The sequence below is a fragment of the Aricia agestis genome, chromosome 19 (assembly GCF_905147365.1).
Source record: "Aricia agestis chromosome 19, ilAriAges1.1, whole genome shotgun sequence".
In the NCBI taxonomy this organism is placed as follows: Eukaryota; Metazoa; Arthropoda; class Insecta; order Lepidoptera; family Lycaenidae; genus Aricia; species Aricia agestis.
In genome coordinates, this window is record NC_056424.1 from 5,863,944 (window position 1) to 5,886,442 (window position 22,499).

At 37.5% G+C, this 22,499-nt stretch overlaps 1 protein-coding gene across 2 annotated transcripts; it reads right to left on the reverse strand.

Annotated features, from left to right (window-relative positions):
- Positions 1–4,011: 4,011 nt before the first annotated feature.
- On the reverse strand, positions 4,012–21,056 carry LOC121736685 (histone lysine demethylase PHF8-like). 2 transcript variants are annotated; one of them, XM_042128046.1, is made up of 23 exons: positions 20,951–21,056; positions 20,541–20,626; positions 20,147–20,329; positions 19,525–19,637; positions 19,264–19,400; positions 18,793–19,012; positions 18,246–18,341; positions 17,916–18,061; positions 17,559–17,685; positions 15,150–15,272; positions 14,825–14,941; positions 14,009–14,382; positions 13,464–13,690; positions 12,727–12,881; positions 11,933–12,046; positions 10,757–10,952; positions 8,912–9,023; positions 8,109–8,225; positions 6,138–6,244; positions 5,605–5,710; positions 4,890–5,049; positions 4,566–4,641; positions 4,012–4,252 (listed from the first exon to the last, which is right to left on the reverse strand). In XM_042128046.1, the coding sequence occupies exons 1-23, from the start codon at positions 21,049–21,051 to the stop codon at positions 4,173–4,175; spliced, it is 3,273 nt and encodes a 1,090-aa protein (XP_041983980.1). In that variant the 5' UTR covers positions 21,052–21,056; the 3' UTR covers positions 4,012–4,172. The 2 variants fall into 2 exon arrangements, with proteins under 2 accessions (XP_041983980.1, XP_041983979.1); XM_042128045.1 differs by having other exon boundaries at positions 10,757–10,955.
- Between the last annotated feature and the right edge of the window lie 1,443 nt (positions 21,057–22,499).

Genomic DNA, 22,499 nt, shown 5'->3' on the forward strand with positions numbered 1-22,499 from the left:
CTGCTCTATGATTTACTTACTCGCGTCTAGATTTTTTTAGCAATAGGATCGAACAGCCGCTTCGTTTATACATTTATCATACAAAATATACATTTCATCATCCTTGCTGGATATGTCATACAGTATTCATAGCAAAGTAAACTCACTTGAATACTTTTGCCCAGAAAAAAAAAACATAGCAAAAACAAAACTGTCCCGTTCTGGTAATTAATACATTTAAATAACACTCATCACGTTGTATGAGATAATATATTATAATAGGGAATATTACGCACAGGTCGGAGCAGAGGGCGCTACTAGTACATACAGTAAATAAGCCGACCAAAAACCGACATGTTAGTGTCTAAACCATAAAGTTAATATACCTAGCGGAATAGAGCAACAATCTCGAGCTGTCAAACGAAACCAAAATTGGTTTTCAGCTGTGTGAAAAATATGTGTACGTATACACTTACACAAGCATGATTGAACATGAATTCTATGAGATTAAATTGTCAACGTGCGGCACGTGCCGACTGGACGTCAAAAAAAAGAGTGCTGCTGTCATATATCACACGTCTCTTTTTACCACGCAGTGTTACTGATAGTGACATCTCTCTTGCTCAGGCCTTTGTTTCTCCATTCCGCTAGGTATATCAACTTTATGGTCTAAACACACCATGCCAAAGTTCCGCATGATTACGTCAGTAATGACTAATGTCGAACGCAATACATTAAACAATACAATACACGTGATATTTTAGTGGTTGTTTTCCCGTAGCAGAACGATTTACCTATAGTCGTACTATTAAATCATGCAAGTAATTTTTTGAAAATTAAAAATATTTTTAAATGGCAACTTTATGCCGATAAACGCGAGCGGCTATGACCCGGCCGAATTTTATTTATGATTTGATTAAAAAAAAAACTTCACAAATCTATTGTACTACTAAGATAGAATCATTTTACTGCGGGAAAACAAACCATTAAAATATCACGCAGCTTAACGCGACGTAATTTCGGCATGGTGAATCATTGGTAATTTAAAATACATTGCAGGCGTAATCATGTAGAACTTCGGCCGCGTTTTTTGCGGCCTAGTATGTTTTGACACTAACACAATAGAATATTGACAGAAACGTGTTGTCAAATTCGAGCAAAACTTTTTGTTTATTGATAGTGCTGCGTCTAGCTTGAAAATATTGCAGTAATATATCCTATTATTTTTTAAACTGCAAAATGTAGCGAAAATTACATCTTCGAAATGTCAATGAAACTTAAAAAAATACATAACTCATATATAAAAATATAAATCCGCCAAATAAACACTAAATAATCATAAACCAAATCAGATCTGACCACCACGCTAATACAAAACATTTCGGTGTAATTTTAATACTCAGTTACCAAAAGGAAATTACTTACATAAAAATATTTTATTAAATTAAAATTTTGTTGTAACGAATACATACTTTTAGAAATAGTATTTCTTAGATATCACACACTTTCAATTGTATTATGTCCCTCACCTTTGTTGTTGTAAATTAATTTCTACACACCTATTACATTTTAATATTATAACTTATAACATCGATTTCATTTATCTTTTTCTGTTATAAATATAGACATTTATTATAACATATGGATACACAGCTATTTCAAGTCTCAAATACACAACATTCTTAATACGATTTTCAGAGGGGCTATGAATTTTTTGTCAACCGTGTTATGAGAGGGGTAGAAAAATTATGCAGTACGAAACAACATCAACCATTAATAATAATTATTATTAACCACCTAAACATTAACACATCAGATAAGCAAGATTGTAAAAGTTATCCGTTGTGAAAAATTTTCTGAGAAGTCAACATAGTCCATAGAAACGAGTCTATTATTATTAGCCTAGTTTGGATGATGATACAGAAATACATAAACCATCTAGAACATTTTATTGGGACATTCCTGTATAGCTTAATAATAACATCGTTTATGTATAAGGGCTTATTAAAGCTTATGAACGATATTTGACGTCCAAAATTGCCCTTTTCAAGTGCTCAAATTATTATCACTTGAAAACGTCAAAATCGTTTAGTCGCAGTATAATACATTTTCGCCTTACTAATAAAGTATGTGTGTCGCAGTCATCTGGTTAAAACTATTTGATTGAATGACTAGCGAATTCATTGAATGAAACCATTGAGTCACTTAAGGCCAACTCATCAAGTCTTTGACTGTAAACTAAATCGTTTTCTTTTTTAAATTCGGTAGTCATTTCACAATTCAACCAGATGACTGCGACATATACATACTGAACACTGTACAGAATATTTCATCCTCTTCTGATAAGTAAGACAAGTCTCTTGATAGACAAGGACAAACATTGTGTAGGCTATTCAGGTTTTATTAGCAAGGAAAAAGGAGGGTACGGTATGGCGTTTAAATATGGATATTACATCGATTATAATATGAATATAGAATTATCTAATTTAGAAGGCACAGTGCAACATTTACAACACAGTTACATTATATACAATCATGTCAATGTTATTATTTTTAGTTTGAAGATACGATACAATACGACCGCTCAAAGCGATAGCAGATTATAAATGTTCCAAGCCGTGGAAGTTATTTACTAAGTCTGATCAAATCAACCAATCACAGATCAGATAATAAACACATAATGGCATTTTAACCCATCAAGCCCCATAAGCTCACAGGAGAGCGAGACACAATAGAATAACAATAGATTTCCAAGAATCCACGAGCGAAGGATTAAATTGGCGTTAATTCCAAAGAGATTGTCTACTTATTATGTGCGTGAATTATATTAGAACGGCCGTATTGTTATCTCAAATCTTCACATACATTTATTTTAAGTCGCATACTAGTTTATTTAATGAACATTTACTGTAAAATATAACCAGCTTATTGGTATATACGGCTATACAAACATCAGAAGAGTCAGAAGTGAGCTGCAGATTTTAAACGATTTATTATAAAGCAGCTAGCTTCACACCACACGTGATATTTTGTTGACACATTATAATTTTAATACGCCATGCCGTACACTCCGTGGCGCTAAATTCGCATTTCTTATACAATAATTATATACAAAGCAAATTAAGTTTGAAAGGCTCCCACTTGATCGTTCGGATATGGGCTATTATAAATATGTATATAAATTCATTAGCCAATACATACTACCAAATTATTACAAAAATAAGTAGCTTCTAGAATTCTGAGCTATTATAAATTTAACTAAGTCCACCATAAATTTAGCTACGTCCTAAACTATAATTTTGAAGACCAAAAAAATTTGCTAATTCTTTGCACGATAAATTGCACTGCCGTACGTGAACGCATGTAGCATCGAAACAGTAATTTTAGCGCGACAGAATACTAAAAATCAATACGCCAAATAATGTTGCCCTTACAAGATATTTTCTGTCTTTTTATATATTATCTATATATATATATATATATATATATATATATATATATATATATATATATATATATATATATATATACATATATAGATAATATTTTCAATTGTGTTAGTAAAGTTAAAACTCTAAAACGGCTGAACGGATTGGGCTAATTTTAGTCTTAAAATATTCGTAGAAGTCCAGGGAAGGTTTTAAAGTGACACGAATTTCACCGGGACAGCTAGTCTATGATAAAAGTAACAATAAAGTAGATTGTTAATTTTGTTATATCTCTTATCCGAACTATCAAGTTTTATTAGATGTATCTTACATCCAACATGGGCCAAAGCTACCTCAAATAATTGTGATTTTCTTACACAGGGATGGTTTTATTTACTATGAAACGTCAAATGCATAGAATAAGTCAAAGTGTTATTTAAGTTGAATAGAATAAGTAATATTCCAAAACGTTAAATTCATACAAGCACATACAATGTATGCAAGATTTAATTCATGAAATTGAATGAATTCAATTATAACAGAATAACTCCAAAACAAAAACAAGAATGTTGAAATTTTTCTATGCTGGGGGCGTTTTAAAGCCACGCCCATAATGGCGTCGGAAGTTACGCCTCTATAACTCATGTGATACACTTACAATAAATTTAAGCTTGAAATTAAATGTACACCTCGGGCAAACAAATCGACGACATACATTGGTCCATTCTTCATCAACATTTATAAAATATATTTACCGCACTCTCTTCAATATATCATTTTATGTATTTTAAGAATTTTACCCAGACGCTGCTTCGCCGTCTTCATACCCTTTTTCAGTCTTGAATCTGAAATCGTAAATATTCCAATCAATATCAAGTCATTTCAACCAAAAGTAAGTCTGCCAATAAATGCTGCATTCCTGCATCGCGCAATCGAAGTTTTCTAAGTGCGTTAGTATATTATCTCGTCGGGGTCACCACTGTTGGAATATGCGTGGCGACCGAAAAGGAAGATCTTCCGACCGAGCGAGGTGGTATACTCGACCAGGCCGAAGCCCACGTGATTGATTTCAGCTGTCGTATATAATATACCGAGGCACTTCCAATCCGACAGTTGAGTAGTATTATTTAACTCCTGTCCAAACTATACTTTACTTACTCTTATTACTGGACGCGGTTTGTACAGGCGGTGGCGGCCTCCTGCTTTTCGTTGCCAATACCGCGCGTTTGGCGCTCTGAAACAGAAAATATAAATTAACATTTTGAAGATGTGATCGACTATTTACTTTCTTATTAAAATAACTAGTCAACTACTTTATGTTACTATACTATAGGTATACTGCCTAAAAAAAGTTATAATTTCCATAATCTGCTGTAAAATATCGATTGAAGTACGATTTAGTTAGAAAATCAAATTTTACAGTAATACACAGTATTCTAATGGGATAACGTGTTTTATTACTATTCGCATAGCATTACAAACCTGCGGGTGCGTGGGCGGGGTATGCGGTGCGTCGTGCCGATGGGAGGCGGCGGCGTGCAGAGCGGCGCGCACGCACTCCCGCCGCACCGCCGCCCGTGCGGGCCCGCGCGCTCGCGGCACCACGCGCCCTACTCGCGCGCGCGGCGACCATGACTCGTCCCTGTTAATATAAATAATAATTATTTAAAAAAATGTTTTATTCCTGAATATATATTATAATTTAAGAACGTTGTTGCTACTGTGCCTACCACCGTTTCGGGGAACTATTAACGAAAATAAAGTATTCAACGCGGCTAACTGATCTCGCACGTTAAAGACAATGCTTATGTCGCATCTAGTCGCTGTATCACATTCATAGAGTCCGTTGCCAAAATTACAGTTTCTAATAATTGCACCGTGTCAAATGTCTAATCAAAACAACGGTCAAGTATAAAATACATAAAGTGATAAACTTTCTTGGCGCGAAGGCGTAGAATGTTTAACATGTAAAAAGCACAATCAGCTACCTTACTCCAGACAGATTCAGAATCGAATCAAGAATCGAATCAACTCGATCTCTCGATCGGCTCAATTTGGAATTAATTCGAACTCAACGGCTTTTCCCACTCCTGACAGCTATACTAGCGCACGATCGAGCTGTGGCTCAATTTGGAACTAATCAGACTCGTAAATCAAAATCGTATCAGCTTCGGGGGTAAGACTGCAGTATACTCACTTTTCACTCTTGTTTCGACTATCTGTCCTATTGCGCGACGCTCGCCGCCGCTTCGAAGGCGGCCACTCGTCTTCATCGTCAGAACTCATCTCCAACGACGGATACACTGTAACAATCATACAAAATAGTGAATAAGGATTAGGAGACGTCACTACATAAGTTCATCTTATAATATAAAATGCAACTCGGCAGTGGAGAAAGTAGAGCAAATTAATGCAGATATCGATGCATCAGTGGTTGCAATTCATAACAATACTTCATTTTACAAAATGTTAACTTACCCTTAAGTATTAATAAAAACTATATGTGTTTACGAGGTGTATGTGTACTTACAACCACATATCAAGGGTGTTTTCGAAGAATACTTCGAAAACACCCATCAGATTGTGTGATTTGACAAGGCCATATCACACAATCCAACACAATAGTAACTAAGTGTAGATTGTAGAAGTCTTACAGGCACGACAGTATTGCTATCTCCGTTTTAGCTTAAAATTCGTGCACAAGTGAGAGAGACAAGTAAAGAAGCTCACCATACTCCTCGTCTCGATGCACCTCCTTGATCACGTCTTCCTCATCGGCGTAGTCCTCGTCCGCGCTGCTGACCGCCTTACGCGCCCGCTTACTGCTGCTTGGGGTGCTGTTGATGACAATCCATAGTGAGATACATAGTTTTAGGAAAATTATAAAGGTAGTACGCACAGACATAGATCAAGATAGATACCGCATGTCCCTGCATTTGTATGAAAACGAGCGTGCCACTTTTTTCCTTCCTACTGTGACGTACCGATGATAAGAAACGTGTCCATTATCTAGGCCAGAGGTCAGCAAATGGAGGACCCCGGTCCGCCATTTGGTGACCTCTGGTTAAAAATAAATTTCGGTCTCGACTTACTGATGAACATCTCCAGGATTTAATATCACTCCGAACATCAGAATTAGCTACAAAAAATGGCACTTATCTCATTGATAATACAGTAAATAAATACCTTTGTAAATTTCGTAATAACCTTTGTGGGATATGCGTGGTGGCCACAAAGGAAGATCTTCCGACCGAGCGAGGTGTTATGCTCGGCCAGGCCGAAGCCCACGTGATACATTTCAGCTGTCGTATATATACCGACGCGCTCAGAAAACTTCGATAGCGCGATGCAGGAATGTTAGGGGAATTGTGGTTACCGCCACATCACTCCCCCCCGAAGACCGGAGGTCGAATCTTGAAGTCTTGTCGCTTGAGTCGCCAGTGCCAGTGAGTTCCAGTGAGTCGGAACTGTTGCAGTGAGTCCCAGTGAGTCGGAACTGTTAGCTGCTGCACGGGATCCAGTGAGTCGGATAGCTGCCGTGCGGGGCTGATGCTACGTGCTGACCAGGAGAGATGTGCTCTGCTTGCTGACCGGTCGGTGTAGTGAGAAAGCCCGATGATGCCGATGCGGAGTCGCCCAGGCCGCGGTACATTGCGGCTAGTGGACGAGGTACCCAATGAGGCGATGCTGGCTGGAGCGGTGCGGAGGGGCGGGGAGTGATGATGATAAAGGGAGGCGTGTTCTGTCGAGGGTCACCAATGTGGGATATGCGTGGTGGCCACAAAGGAAGATCTTCCGACCGAGCGAGGTGTTATGCTCGGCCAGGCCGAAGCCCACGTGATACATTTCAGCTGTCGTATATATACCGACGCGCTCAGAAAACTTCCATAGCGCGATGCAGGAATGTTAGGGGAATTGTGGTTACCGCCACACCTTCGTTTAATTTTTTTTTAATGGGTGGACCGCGAAGGTCATTTCATTTCTTAATTCATGAAGCCCCAAGCGTCCACATCCGGCCGCGATAACAATAGATAAGCTATTGTGTCTCGTTTTTCCTGTGGACCCCGAGCGAAATTAATAGGTGACCCCTGATCTAGGCCAACGTTTCTATTTGAATTCCTACAGCTCAATACGACACAATTAGAGATTTAGGCATTTTTAAAATTCCGATTGACGTCCGATTCCGATAGCAGACTAAAGAACAGACTTTCAAAAGACGATCATTGCTCGTCGTTTAGGAACGCGATATGGCAGTGGCCAGTGGCACGCAAAGTACATACACCTGCGGTATCTATCTTGATCTATATCTGTGGTAGTACGTGACCACGGCCGCTGGAATTTTGCCAAAATGTTAGGAACAAGATTAGAACAAGAAAGGTGCTCCGCGACAAAATCCGTAAGTGCTTAAAACTGTCGTGTCTATGTTTTTACCTTATTGTATCTTATGGAGATACCATATTATTGTATACCATATTATTGTATATTTTATATTATTGAGATACCATAATATTATGATGATATAAGGTTTTTGGTAGCCTCATAATTATTATTGACAAATTTTATTCAGAGGCAGATAGCGAATCTACTTATTTCTGTCGGGTTATATTAATACAGATCACGATTAACATTGACCAGACATAACCCGTCCAAATAACGTAGGTCCGCCACCTGCTTGTAAATCAATTAATGGTTTGTATTTACCTGTCTTGCCTCGCTGTGGTGGTTTTCGTTGGCGTTGTGGAAGCGAGGCCGAACGTCTGAGGCGGCGCCTCGTAACGTTCGCTTATACTCAGCATGCCCGCAACCGCTGCGTCCTCACTGGGAAGGTTTTTATCTTATATATAAAATTTTCGTGTCACAATGTTAGTTGTAGTTGTGTGTGTGGTAAAAATCAGTAATGCCGTTTCAGAGGAGTATGGTTAGTTGTAACCGTACTCCTCTGAAACGGCATTACTGATTTTTACCTTTATATGCATATTCAGTAGATCTGAGAATCGGCTACTGGGTACTTTATTGATAAGTGCATTTTGTTGAATAAATAATAGTAAATTATTACAACTCGAGACTGACGGCGACTATTGTTTGTGCGACGGGATAGCGATGGATGTTGCCATGGTGCCATACTTATTTGGTCACTTTAATAAAATAATACGTATGAGCGAAATACTTTATATGGCAAAATAACGTTTGCCGGGACAGCTAGTTTATTTATATAAATTACATAACGAACGTAAAAATCGTGACGTAGGTGACTTTTTTTGTGTACAGTTCCTTAGTAGCGATGCGATGTGGTTACGTACGAAAGTCAATGAAACGGAGGGGGGAAGAGTATCACACAAGGGGTCGACAACGACTGCAAAATGTGGTATGTGTAAATAGTCCAGTTCATTTACAATACGAAATATACGCCCGACCACGTGGTGTGGTTGTGGTTGTCGTGTGGTTGTGGTACGTGTGAGTTGGCCCTTACTGTTAGGGTTCCTTAAATATAAAGTATAACTTACGGTTCGTCAACCGGCGGCTCTTCCTCGGCCAGCACGGAGGCCTGTATGAGCGACTCGATGCCGTTGGCGGGCGCGGGCCGGGCTGGCGCGCGGTACGCACTCGCGTTGGCTGCTGTATGAGAAAAAAAACTACATTTAATACTCAGTATGAACATATTTTTTTCGCCTTATGAGGATATCACAGATTTAGAATTCAAATAGTCTTATAATAAAACTAGCTGTTGCCCGCGACTTCGTCCGCGTGGACTTCAGTTTATAGCGCGCGATGTCAACAAAATTGGTGTCAAAAGCTTTTATAAAAAAACCCTGGTACCCCTTAAATCAATACAGCTGTGCAGTGTGCACACAATAAGTACTTCATTTTTTTATATTAAACTTTATATTTTATGCCAAATTTTAAAGCTTATTTAGCCCCCCAATTACACAACTTTACCCATAAACTATTTATCATTGATAGGTTTAGCCCCAATTTCACCAACGTCTGTTAGTGTTAACAGCTTGTTAAAATGTCCTGTCTTCTCTTTCATTCATATGAAAAACGAAACAGCTAACGTGATACTAATTCGAGCATTAACTTTAACAGTCGTTGGTGAAATTTGGTCTTAAGGTTACGTCACTGCCTGCACAGATAAAGTACTGAGTTATTTAATACCGTAGAATAGATATAACAATCGGAAAAAATCGAGGCTTAAATGTAAGATGATACCACCTCTTATAGAAAGACTTTTGAGCAAGCGTCAGCGCGATGTTGAAGACGCACGGCGCCATCTATTATGAATTTTTTGAACAAATTTATTATATAATGAAGTAAAAAATAAAACGCCATCTGTTTTCATATATTAGAATTAAAATGTTGATTGCATTGATATATTTTCTGGATGGAATATAGGCCAACACGGTACACTCGAACTCCTTAGAAATGCAGTAGGAGTTCTATAAGATAAGATAGATTGATTATTATTATACCAAGTGATAATATTATTAAACATAATATTCTAACGTATTAAAAACTATAAACAAAAACATAATAACTAATAAGTATGATTAGTTCTATGTTACAATGAAGTAAAAAATAAAACGCCATCTGTTGAATCGTATTAGAACTAAAATGTTCATTGCATCGATATATTTCTGGATTTTTTATAATATTATACATAAAATATATTTAAGATTTTTGAAATATTATTTTAATACACATCAAAGACCCAGGAACATTGAAAACTTTTTGTTCCGCCTGCGGGACTCGAACCCAGGACCCCCGGTATGAGCGCTGGCCACGCGCAATGCGAATTAATTTTCATCGATATTTTCATGGAAATAAGATATTTTCCCACATCAAAATGTAGCCTATGTCCTTTCTCAGACTCTAGAATAACTGTGTACAACATTTCATTGCAATCGGTTCAGTAGTTTTGGCGTGAAAGCGAGACAGACAGACAGACAGACAGACAGACAGAGATACTTTCGCATTTATAATATTAGTATAGATAAATAAAAAATACTGTTTAAGCTAGTTATAAATGTTTCGCTATTTGTACTGATATTATCCTTACTTATGTGAAAGTGTGTGTGTCTGTCTGTTATCTCTTCACACTTAAACGGCTACACCGATTATTTATAAAATTTGGTATGGACTATGGAGTACTTTGAAAGATGGGAAAGAACAGATGATAATGTTCGTTGCGAAGAATGTTAATTCCCGCGCGACAAAATTCGGCCCTGCGGAGTTGCGCCCCAGCGTCACGACTTTCCCCATACAAAAGTGAAAAAAAATAGTCTTTCGGCTCTGCTACTTTCACAATAAACTCTCTACAAGGAACCTTTTGTTACCCTGTAGATACATACGTGTAGGCCGAGCTCGCGGACGCTGGTGTCGCGGGCGCGGGGGACGGGGCGGGCGGCGGCGTGGCGGTGGCTCGTCTACGTACAGCTCGCTGTCCTCGTACTCGTACGAGCTGGACACGCGCCGCCGCGCCGCGCGCTCCGACCGCCGCACGCCCGCTGCCGGGCTGCTCGCTACTGGTGGCTGCGACGGGCTTGCCTGCTAAATTAAAAATTGGTTGTCTGTAAAGTCGGTTTACGGCATAAAGTTAATATACCTAGCGGAATAGAGAAACAAAGGCCTGAGCAAGCGAGATGTCACTATCAGTAACACTGCGTGGTAAAAAGATATGTGTGATACATGACAGCAGCACTCGTTTTTTGACGTCCAGTCGGCACTTATCGGCACGTTAACAATTTAATCTCATAGAATTCATGTTCAATCATGCTTGTGTAAGTGTATATGTACACATATTTTTACACACAGATGTATACCAGTTTCGGTTTCGTTTGGCAGCTCGAGATTGTTGCTATATTCCGCTAGGTATATTAACTTTATGGTTTACAGACGGTAGTTTGACAAGACAACTACGAACTGAGCCGATCGCTTGAGCCGAGCGAACGGCTCAGTTCGCGCTTGCGGAACGCGACAATGAGCATAACGGGACAATGATGTCATCTTTTTCGTGTTATTAACACAGTTTAGCGATGTGCGTGGCGGCCGAAAAGGAAGATCTTCCGACCAAGCGAGATAGCATGCTCGGTCAGGCCGAAGCCCACTGACGTCATTTCAGACGTTGCATATATCTTGTCGTTCTCCGAAACTTCGATAGCGCGTGGGTGTCCCACCACAAGAGCAATATCGGTATTTAGAAAAACATTTTTTACAGTTAAGTATGTAGAAAGTCAACAAATTTACCCGTTAAAAAAGCAGTATTTTTTTTTAATTTAAAGATTGAAAATTCGGAGTTTTGTGATGTGGTACAGCAAATAGTGTGTTTGCTTCAAAATAGCGAATTGACGCAATGACCAAAATATGACGCTAAGTTTATAGTCATCAGTAATTGTAGTTGATCATTTAATAAGAACGCAACAGACCGGTTTTTTTGTGAGTACAGGCCTATTTTAAGCAATAGCTTTTGCTCAAGTTTGCAAACAAGTAACATAAGTATCAACGTGCTTATAAAGAGGTCCACTTACATATGTGTCTTGATAATGGTGTGATAACGCCGCGTCGTAAGAGGGCAGCTGGGATGTAGCGTACGCCACGGGCCCCGCCCCCTGCGCGACTGTCGTGTTGCTGTACGTCACCGTCTGTCAAAAAATCAGCATAATTAGGCAAATTGAATGATCAGCTTTCTGAAAACATTGTTCATGTATGAAAACGAAAGAGACACCTGTTGCTGGTGTCTAATCTGGCTGTCTAATAAAATAAAAAAGGCCGAATAAACAGTATAGACAGAGTCCTATATGAAATAGTTTTTCATGAAATTTGAGTCATACTTTGCTACTGCATCGCCATTTGAGGATAACGCAGAGACACATAGTAAACCACGTGGTCTTTTCTAATTTGATCGGAGACATAGTTCATAGTAGTGCTATGGAAAGAGCTATGTTGAGAGTATCTCTGGTAGACAAAATTCCTAATATAGTCATTCGCCAGAGAACTAAAGTCACCGACATCGCTCATAGAATTAGCACGCTGAAGTGGAAGTGGGCTGGTCATGTCTGCAGACGGGAAGACGGTAGATGGAACAGACAAGTGTTAGAGTGGAGACCACGCTTAGGCAAACGTAGTGTGGGACGTCCCGCAGCACGGTGGACCGACGATTTGAAGAAAGTGGCTGGCAGCGGATGGATGAGGGCTGCCCAAGATCGCGATGGTTGGCGCTCATTGGGGGAGGCCTACGTTCAGCAGTGGATGGCAATAGGCTGATGATGATGATAGTTCATAGTAACAGCTTACAAAACATACTTATTTACAGCACACTCACTTGATGTGTGGGCACAACGTCCGTGTACCGCTGGTACGTATCCGCGTACGCCAACTCCGCAGCGGGCTGGTACGCGTACTGCTGCTGATATGAACCGGGTTTCGCCGCCTCTGAGTATTGATAGTCTTGCTGTATGTCCTCCGCCGAATACATGCCTGTTTGCAACAAGAATTTAGATTAAACTTATTATAATTTACTGTCCCCTTTACTGATAAAAATAGTTGTAGTCCATTTTTGATGACATTTTAAAGTTAATGCAAGAGTATCATCACATTGCCATAAACAAGGTACCTAACTAACGGTAAATTTATACTAGCGCAAAGTCGAAGCGCATCGAAGCGACTTACCAAAATTGAACATTACAAATTCAACCTTAACTCCAGAGCGTAATGCACACATTACATTTGAGATTTTAAAAAGATGCGCGCATTTTCACGACTGCACGCGTCTGCGCGCGACCAACGCTGATTGGTCTCGCGCAGAATCGCAGAAGTAATGTGTGCGTTACACTCGACTTAACTTGGAGTTAAGGTTGAATTAGTTATATAAAGTTTTTGATAAGACGCTTCGATGCGCTTCGACTCTGCGCTAGTATAAATTGACCCTAAAGATATTTCTAACTATAAAAACGTCATAAGACAGGCAAAAACAGCATCATAAGATATTCATGAAAGATAATATCAACATAACATATTCAAGTAGTGCAAATATTAACAGCAAAGGGATGTTCAATATACCTGGTCCATAGCTCATTTCTTGTGGGTCTATCCGTAAGTTGCCTTGCAGGTTGTGGTCATTCGTGAATAGTATTTGCTGTTCTTCGTGGTAGTCGCCGATGTCCTTCTTTGAGATCGTCCACTGCTGTACGTTCTTCTGTCTGTCTGCGCGTATGAGGTGTGACTTCAAGATAGAGTGCTCGGGTAGACTGTATGGGGGAGGCTCTTGGGAAGATGATGGTGAGTGACTGAAACAAAACAATAATTATGTGTGGGAAAGAGATAGGGACAAGCTGAATGTCATGTTTGGAACTAATTCATAGACCCATCGCTATTAGGCTTTTATACTACTTACAAAAATATATTTCTATCTCGTTTTTATAGAAACGCAACAAGAACACGATAGCATTAATTTCATGCGCGACTAACAAAGATAAGTACCAACAATGGGAAAATATAATGTAACAAAGTATTTACTTTACTACAAAATTGGAGTTACGCCGTCCGAAAAATATTATATTATTGTTAATAACATTTCTTACTTATTAATGTAGATAGAAACTTACTTCATCTTCATCTTCAAAACAGTCTTCTTGTCTCTATCATATCCATTACCATCATACGACTCTTCGTACGTCTGATAAATATACTTCTGGTCTGCAATCACCTTTTCAACATACTTAACTTCTGGTGTATTGTATTTGTCTGCGGCAACATATTTGATGTCTGTCACATATTTCTCCTGCACATATCTTTCTGGATATAGTACTTCTTTGTTATCTATATACAACTTGTCCATATAAACTTTTTCTTCTGCATATTCTCCGTTCGGTGTCATATGCATAATTGGTTTAGGGAGTGTAAGCTTTAGTGATTTCTTTGGCGTAGCCTGCTTCTTGGCCGCTGCTTTATTTGGTGAATTATTCTTTATTTTAAAGTCCTAAAAGAACGAAATATTAACATCTATGCTACGAATAATAAAAACTAAGGAATCGTAACTCCCTATTACCGTTTTAAATTTGGTTCCTTTTGATCCTGTCATGTAACGTCAGCCTAGTACCGCTCAACCTAAATATTGCAAATGTATTGAAATGTGTACCTAAGGTACACTTTTTTGACAAGTATTGTGGAGCGTGTTTTTTGACAGAGTTACTTTTCCTTAGTTTTTATTATTCGTAGCATCTATGTAATTCAACAATTTTAAAATTACAAATCAATGTCATCTAATGATTTAAAGATAGACAAAAGTAGATGTTGGCTGCAAATTCGTTTGTCGCTCGGAATTATTTTATTTAAATCGGTTTAGTTTTTGAAGCAAGCTAACAAAACAGACATAATTATCATGTTTATAGTACGGATGAATTGGCATTTCTTTCAGTTACCTTATCCTTACTACTAGCGCTTCTTTTCTCCAGTCTTCTCAGTTCTTTGTATAATTCCCGCACCAGCTGACCAGAGTTTATACACTTTGGCACATTATCGCGTTTAGATGTATCAGTCTGAAAAAGAGTTTAAGGTTAAAATATCTCAAGATATTAAAAGTATAATATCCTTGTGAAGTTAGATAAAATGACTTCTGGACGCTTAGCATTGCCAGAATGGAAAATTTGTGACAGATTACAAAGTGACAAGTATAGTTATTAGTTAAGAAATGTGCTATTTTCTCCCTAAATCCTGTACTAATTCTGGTGTGATGAAAATACTTACACTTTTAAGTACATGCCATTCCTTCAATGCGTTGGCAAGTATTTTGATGCCGCGCAGCAGAAGCGGCGGCAGCTCCGTTTGTGTGGGCGTGACATTACTCTCACTGATTATGAAATCTTCGTCCTGGCAAAACATTGCGAGATTACTCATACATAGGAGATCATTTTATACGTGGGAGAGCCATGCTTCGGCACGAATGGGCCGGCTCGACCGGATAAATACCACGTTCTCACAGAAAACCGGCGTGAGTTTACCGGAGGCCCAATCCCCTTACCCCTACCCTATTCACTTCCCTACCCTCAACTATTCCCTTCCCTTCCCTTCCCTACCCTCCCCTATTACCCTATTCCCTCTTAAAAGGCCGGCAACGCACTTGCAACTCTTCTGATGCTGCGAGTGTCCATGGGCGACGGAAGTTGCTTTCCATCAGGTGACCCGTTTGCTCGTTTGCCCCCTTATTTCATTAAAAAAAAAACAACAATTTTGGGGTTAATTTTGCAGTTTATTATTGACTTATGGACAATACACCAACAGCATACCAACGACCGATTCGCGATCTAATAAATTTCAATTATGTTGCATCTTGCTCTATCAAATAATAGAGAGAGATGCAAGATAAGTCACAATGCTTTTTCAATGAACTGTGAGTTGTGTCTCATACAGCATACTCAGCGTTCCACTTGACGTTAAGAGGGCGACTAACCCCAAAAATCAAACATCGTCCTTCTCTTTTCACACTCACGCCCGTCTTTCATATGCCAGGTGAAAAAGAACGACGCAGATTCATCGCCAAATTAGTTTTTTCTCAATAACTCGATAAATATACAACATTTTAAAAATCCGCTAGGTCGATCTCTCAATGATAGAATTTTATACAATGTGTTAAAATATTAACTTAGTTCAATGGTGCGGTTATGGCAATAAATGAAAAATTCGTGAAAATTAGATGCATCTTTGTGATTTTTTCTATCGAGAAAATTTTAAGATATCGTGTTTTTGCTCAGATCGGATTCTCGGAAATATAATGTAGTATCAAATTTTAGAAAATGAAACAATTCGAAGCTTATTTTCAAGTAAAAAATGAATTATAAAATCAACACACTTTAGGGTTAGTCGCCCCCTTAAAAACGATCAAAAACACAGAAATGGATATAGTTAGAACCGCCATGTCGCTCCAATTTGTATGAACACGAGCGTGTCACTTTTTTCATACCTACTGTGACGTCACAAGAGCCCTTTAGTGATGGGAATACCCGTACGCGCGAAATCGATTCGAAGGCATCGCCGCGCCCCTTTAATAGGTATATCGATTTTTTAATCGATTATTATTCGAGTTTTTAAACGATTAATATACAGAGGAATGATAAATCTAAAGATACGTGCTTGCCAGGACAGCTAGTAATATATCATATTATTCTAAACTAAATTACCGAGTCACAAAATATCCCAAAGCGAACATTATCATTCCTCTGTTTCATGTCTGTTTCGAAAATCGATTAATTAGAATCGAGAATATGTACAACACTATTTGCTTCATTTGACGGAAAAATTAGAATATTGACTGTACCTCGAAACTAAGCGATGAGTGAAAGTATCGATTATTTTATTTCCATTGCGCGCTCAATAGCGGACAAACAGAACGGGCTCTATAATTTTCTAACTAAAGCGGCAATGTATTATGAATCATGCGGTACACACGCAGTTACGTAGATTTCATGGTAAAACTACAACCACCCACGATTAACATTAAATAATTGATTTTAAAATAAAGGACACATGATTTAATAATAAAATTACTTACCGATGAAAAGAAACGTATCCACTATTTAGACCAACGTTTCTAGTCGAATTTCCACAGCCCAATATGGCACAATTAGACATTTTTAGAATTCCGATTGACGTCCGATTCTGATAACGGTGGAGCGCAGACTAAAGAACAGACTTTCGAAAATTTTACATTGTACAACGTTTGGGAACGCGATGGCACGCGAAGTACATACACATGGCAGTTCTAACTATATCCATTTCTGTGATCAAAACGCTCAAAATGCCTCCTATTTTGAGCATTTTGATCGTTTTTAACGTCAAGTGGAACGCGGGAATACAGTACAATATTTGTACAGCCGACTTTTGACGTCAGATCTAGTCAACTAAATAAAGTCTAATTTTAAACTAGATAGATATTAGATAGCTTTCTGTAAGAAAATTTTGCCATCTATTTTTTGTCAGTATTTCAATGAGGGATGTTTTGCGCTATGTTAGACAGACATAGGACAGCTATATTGTGAGTTGTGACATGTGGAAGCTATTTGATGACTTTGACTGTTTGACACAATAGAGCCTAAGGCTACATAGCGCCAAACATCCCTCATTATTTTCAAAAACTCTCTTGTTCAATACGTGCAATACCTGCGTCTCCTCATTGTGTCGTCGCAGCACGGCGAGCAGGTGCGCGCCGGCGAACCAGTGCATCGGCTCGAACAGCGGGTACCGAAACATCGTAGGCGTTTCCACGCGACGCTCTATCTCGTACACCCTGTAAACAATAATGTAATCAGTAGCGGCGTTAGGGGGGGGGGGCGACCGCCCAGGGCGCCGGATAAAAAGGGGCGCCGATTAATTATGAATACAGAACAATGATAAGCACAAGAAATCAGAAGTAAATTCTCTGGTTTTGCATTACTTCTGATTGTTCTTCTTTTCTGTCCATGATGTAATACATATATTTATTTAGCTTACATATTTTGAACATTTTGCTATACTTACTGTAACTGCATTTCAATAGCATAAGAGTGCAATAGGTTTCCACCGAAGACCAGAGAATCTGTGGGTGTGTACACTGCATGAATCCATCCACCAGGGATGAACAGTGTTTCTCCAGCTTTCATTTCTGCTGTACCATACCATTCAACCTAGAAAAAAAACAAAATAGATTAGGTATCAATTTCCCATAGGTTTTTAAATAATTTTATTTTTTAAGACATATTAGAAAAGAAAAAACTACCAGCTTACATGTAGAAGAAAGAAGACGCATTTTATTGGAATTTATTTGTCTTTTATTTTAGAGTAAACAAATTGATTTAAAACACGTCTTACCAGATCTCCGAAAAACTTTTCGCTTTGATTATTAGCTGCACTCCATTGCTGATAAAGTGCCAAGTTTGTGCTTGTTGGAGGAATTAAGTAGAAGATCTAAAAATAAATAAAATAAATAAAAGCTAAGTAATTAATTTACAATTATTCTACTCAGTGAAAAAACCCTTTAACAATATAGTATAGGCTTTTAATCGAAAAAAACGACATATCTATCTAACTTTGAAGGCTCATAACAAAAAAAAAGTTATGAAGCTGAAATTTTAAATAATTATTTTTTACGTTGTATCTTTATTTTATTTAAAAAAATCTCCTAAACTTTGACCTTGTCATCATCCCTTTTATATAATATTATTATGTTCTCTATCTATCTTCTCTCTTTCTTTAGCTATCTTCTCAATTTAGCAATTTAAATGACTCTCGAAAATCTTCCATTTCACATCTATAATTTGACACACAATAAAGCAATCTTATGTTATTCAAACTAAAAAAATAGAATCATCGTTTTATCATCTGTAGTTACTGAATAAACACTTTAACACTAACGCACCTTACGTCCATGCAGCACATGGTACCACACAGCTGTTCCACCGAAGTCCAAGTGGAAGTCTGTGTAGGATCCCCCAGCGGAGAGCAGGCAGTAGCGCTGCACCGCCGGCCGGGCTCGCTCCCCACCGGCCCACACGCTGCCCTCACCCGACCAGGAGTCACCGCTGCCGGCCCAGTCCAACCGCCGAAGAGTAGCGGGAGGATCAACTAACTTGCACATACTGAAAAATAAAGATTATACTGTTCAAAACTTATTAGTGCTTGAATTAAAAGGAATAAAATAGGATTAAATATTTTAGCAGTCTATGTAGGTTTGTTCTATTGTAACATCTTTTAGCAGCAGTTTTAAATGTAAGTTTATTGTTTGAAGTTTTTATAAGAATAATTAAGATATAAAGAAGAAAAAAGAAGTTTATTCTCATAAAAGAAGTTTCTAATTACAATAATAAGATTATTCATGAAAAATACTCACTCAGTTTCAGTAAACTCCAAGCTCAAAACATTTAAAACTTTCTCGTCTCTGTGCTCTGGTGGTGTCTCAAAATATTCTATAAAGTCACCAAGGGGCATCCTCAGTGTGTTTTGTTTCCGCACATCGATCACTTCAACCTGAGAATATATTTTCATATTATTATTAAATTTTTATAATAATAAAAAGTATAACAAAGTCATGATATATCTATAATATTATTAGATAAAAATAGTATTTTATATAATATATTGTTAAACTCACTTCCAAAGATGCTCCGCAGTATCTCAAAACAGATCTAGCATTAAAAGTTGCAGCATTGGGTATTTTCATATCTAATCCATCTATAGTACTGAACGTTAGCGGTCGAGTAAAACCTGTAAATTAAAAAAGACGATATTTATAATATTATACTTTGTTCCAATTCAATTTTTCTCCCAAGCAGTTTAATTCGACCGCAAAAACAATATATTTCCAGGAATCAACGATCAAGAGATTAAAACTGAACATAACAAATTCAACCCTAACTCCAAAGCGTTAATGCATTACGCGAATTCGCGTGAATGCGCCCGACCAACGCTGATTGGCCTCGCAGAAGTAATGTATGCATTACGCTTTGGAGTTAAGGTTGAATTTTCTGTGTTCAGTTTTTGAGATTTCGCTTTGCTTCTACTCTGCACTATTATAAACTGACCCCTACTATGTCAGTCCAGTTTGAGGTCATTGTTGCTTAAAAATCAAGAAAGGGAATGTAGTGTAACGATTAAAACTTAAACTAGACAGATAATGTCAATATAGTTTATGAACTTTGCACTATTACTTGCAAGAATTTTTAATGACTATAACCATAGAATTAATCACCACTACCTAATATTAAAAAAAATACCATTATCTCTAACAAATTCCTCTGTAAATAGCTCAGGTCTCATCCTCTGTAATGCTGCAGCGGTGGGCCGCAGTGGACGGGCAGCGAGTGCCCGCACCCACGCAGGAGTACCAGCCTGTGAGGGCCGAGTCTCTGCCCCCAACTCGTATCTGTCCGCTCGGTGGTTGTTTGTTGGAATTTTCACTACAAAACATTAAGTAAATAAGTAATATTGTTTAATAATATAGTTACTGGTGAAGTTATTGGTAAACTGTTGACATATTTTGTAAAGCCAAACGTTTTGGCAATTAGTTTTATTTAAAAAAAACACTATTTTATGCCATGCACAGATATGATAAAATTAATCACTAAGTTTTAGTAGTACATTCATATCAATCAAAACAAAAATACTTACAAACAGAAGGTCCATATGTTTGGGCACATTTTGGACAGTGGTATTTGTCTATATCGTCCGAATGATACACCTTCACATCAACGCAGCTGAAATTATGTTATAATTGTTGTAACCGAATGCATTTTTCATTCACACAAAGCAAAATACGCGCATATTCCATGGAGACAAGAAATGTAAACAAAGTAATGTTGCATATAATTTTAAAGCATTAATGAAATTGACTCAAAAACTTTAATCCCAAATACGAATATTACACAATATTTTACAGTAACTCCGAATTTTAAATCAATTTTTGTCCAAAACACTTGAACATGATGGCCGAACAGCCGAGTACCTATGACAAATTGATTTAATATTTTCTCACTGATATCAAAAACTCCCGAATGAAATTTTATTCTTTTTCACTTTACCTTCCATGAAACCACTCGCGACAACAGTCACATTCTATCATAAATTGTCCAATATTATATGGTTGACCACATAAACAATAAGTCTCCTTCGATGACGCCATTTTGATGGCGATTAAACAATAAACAATTGTCTTTTTTTCTTTTTCACCCATGGAAATAGTACTACGATGTTTTCATGACGTTGGCGTGGGTGACCAAGCATAAAATATATTGTCTATGGTGTTGCAATAATATATTATCCCTGCGTTCCAGATGACGTTGAAACGCTAACGCTCAAGACAGTAGTTTTTCCCGTTCCACTAGCATGTGAGCGTCAGTGATACAAACCCAAGTGGAACGGATTATGGATCGTTTTGAGCGTTTTGAGAAAAGTTTAAAAAAAGAACTATAATTTTTTTATACATAGGTACATTGAACCGAACTTGGATTTTCTTCAAGTCGTAAATAAAAGTAATTGTCTATAGTTACATTTATTTTACAAATAAAATACATAATATTATATTTGTTTAGTTTTTAGTATTACATTTTTTCATATTTTAATATAGTTAAACTTTTATTACATAAGTATATGTATTTGAGTTTTCACATTAAATCATATTTTAATAACAAAACCACATACGTTGAATATTGACTATTGTCACATATTATAAACGTTAGGTAACAATACCGCGTAATGCTTAGTCAAGTACGAGGTCAACAGGTATCTAAGGAGAGATGAAAATTAGTATTATATTTTATAAGAAATCATTTGACCTTTCATTTAAAACAATTTATTTTCCAATCAAAATACTTCTTTAAATGTTATTTCATTTAATATACATATATCAATTAAAATATTATTTGTAATGAAATAATATAAAGTTTTTTGTCTCTACTCTGTCGTGAAAACTTTCCGAACATGGCTTTCGCGATATAGTTACGTTAAAATTTAAAAAAAAACTAGAAAGCCCACTTTGACCCATCTTCGTCAAGGGTCGTTTTGAGCGAAAATGATGACGTCATGAGTGACGTCATAGCCGCGATTTAGACGACCCCGGTCGCCAAAGGGAACGGCAGAAGGGGACGTTTTGAGCGTTTTGGTCAAAATTAACGTCATCTGGAACGCAGCCTATGTCTATGGCAATAAGGATCCAGCTGCCACCATCCACAACTTATAATTTTTATATTTTTTAGAAATGATATTTTTATAACATTGCTTTGTTTATTAATCGTCACAGATTAAAACTCCACTTCCAAGTTCCACGGTCCACCATGAAAAATAAAGGTAATAATGGTCTTGCACTGGCGTCTGGCAGCACAGTCTTTTGCGTGTTGCTATTTTTATTATTCAGGCATTAATTATTTTTTTAATGCCTGAATAATAAAAATAGCAACACTTTTCTATCATAATGCAGAACAATATGATCATTAATTAATCTAGTACTAAGAATATTAGTCTGAAAGATCTCTTTGACCCTGAATAATATTATTAAAGACTTAGACGTTGCTATAATCTTAACTAGATTTATGAAGTACCTACGTAGAACTTATACTTACTTACCTATAAGTT

Bases quoted from the DNA above. Each gene is read 5' to 3' on its own strand.
- LOC121736685 (XM_042128045.1), bottom strand. From the start codon at position 21,051: ATGGCGTCATCGAAGGAGACTTATTGTTTATGTGGTCAACCATATAAT. The intron at 6,245-8,108 runs GTAAATACAAAC...TGTCATCAACAG, and splicing joins ACCACAGCGAGGCAAGACAG to CACCCCAAGCAGCAGTAAGC. The intron at 5,050-5,604 runs GTGAGTATACTG...TTATATTAACAG, and splicing joins AGTCGAAACAAGAGTGAAAA to GGACGAGTCATGGTCGCCGC.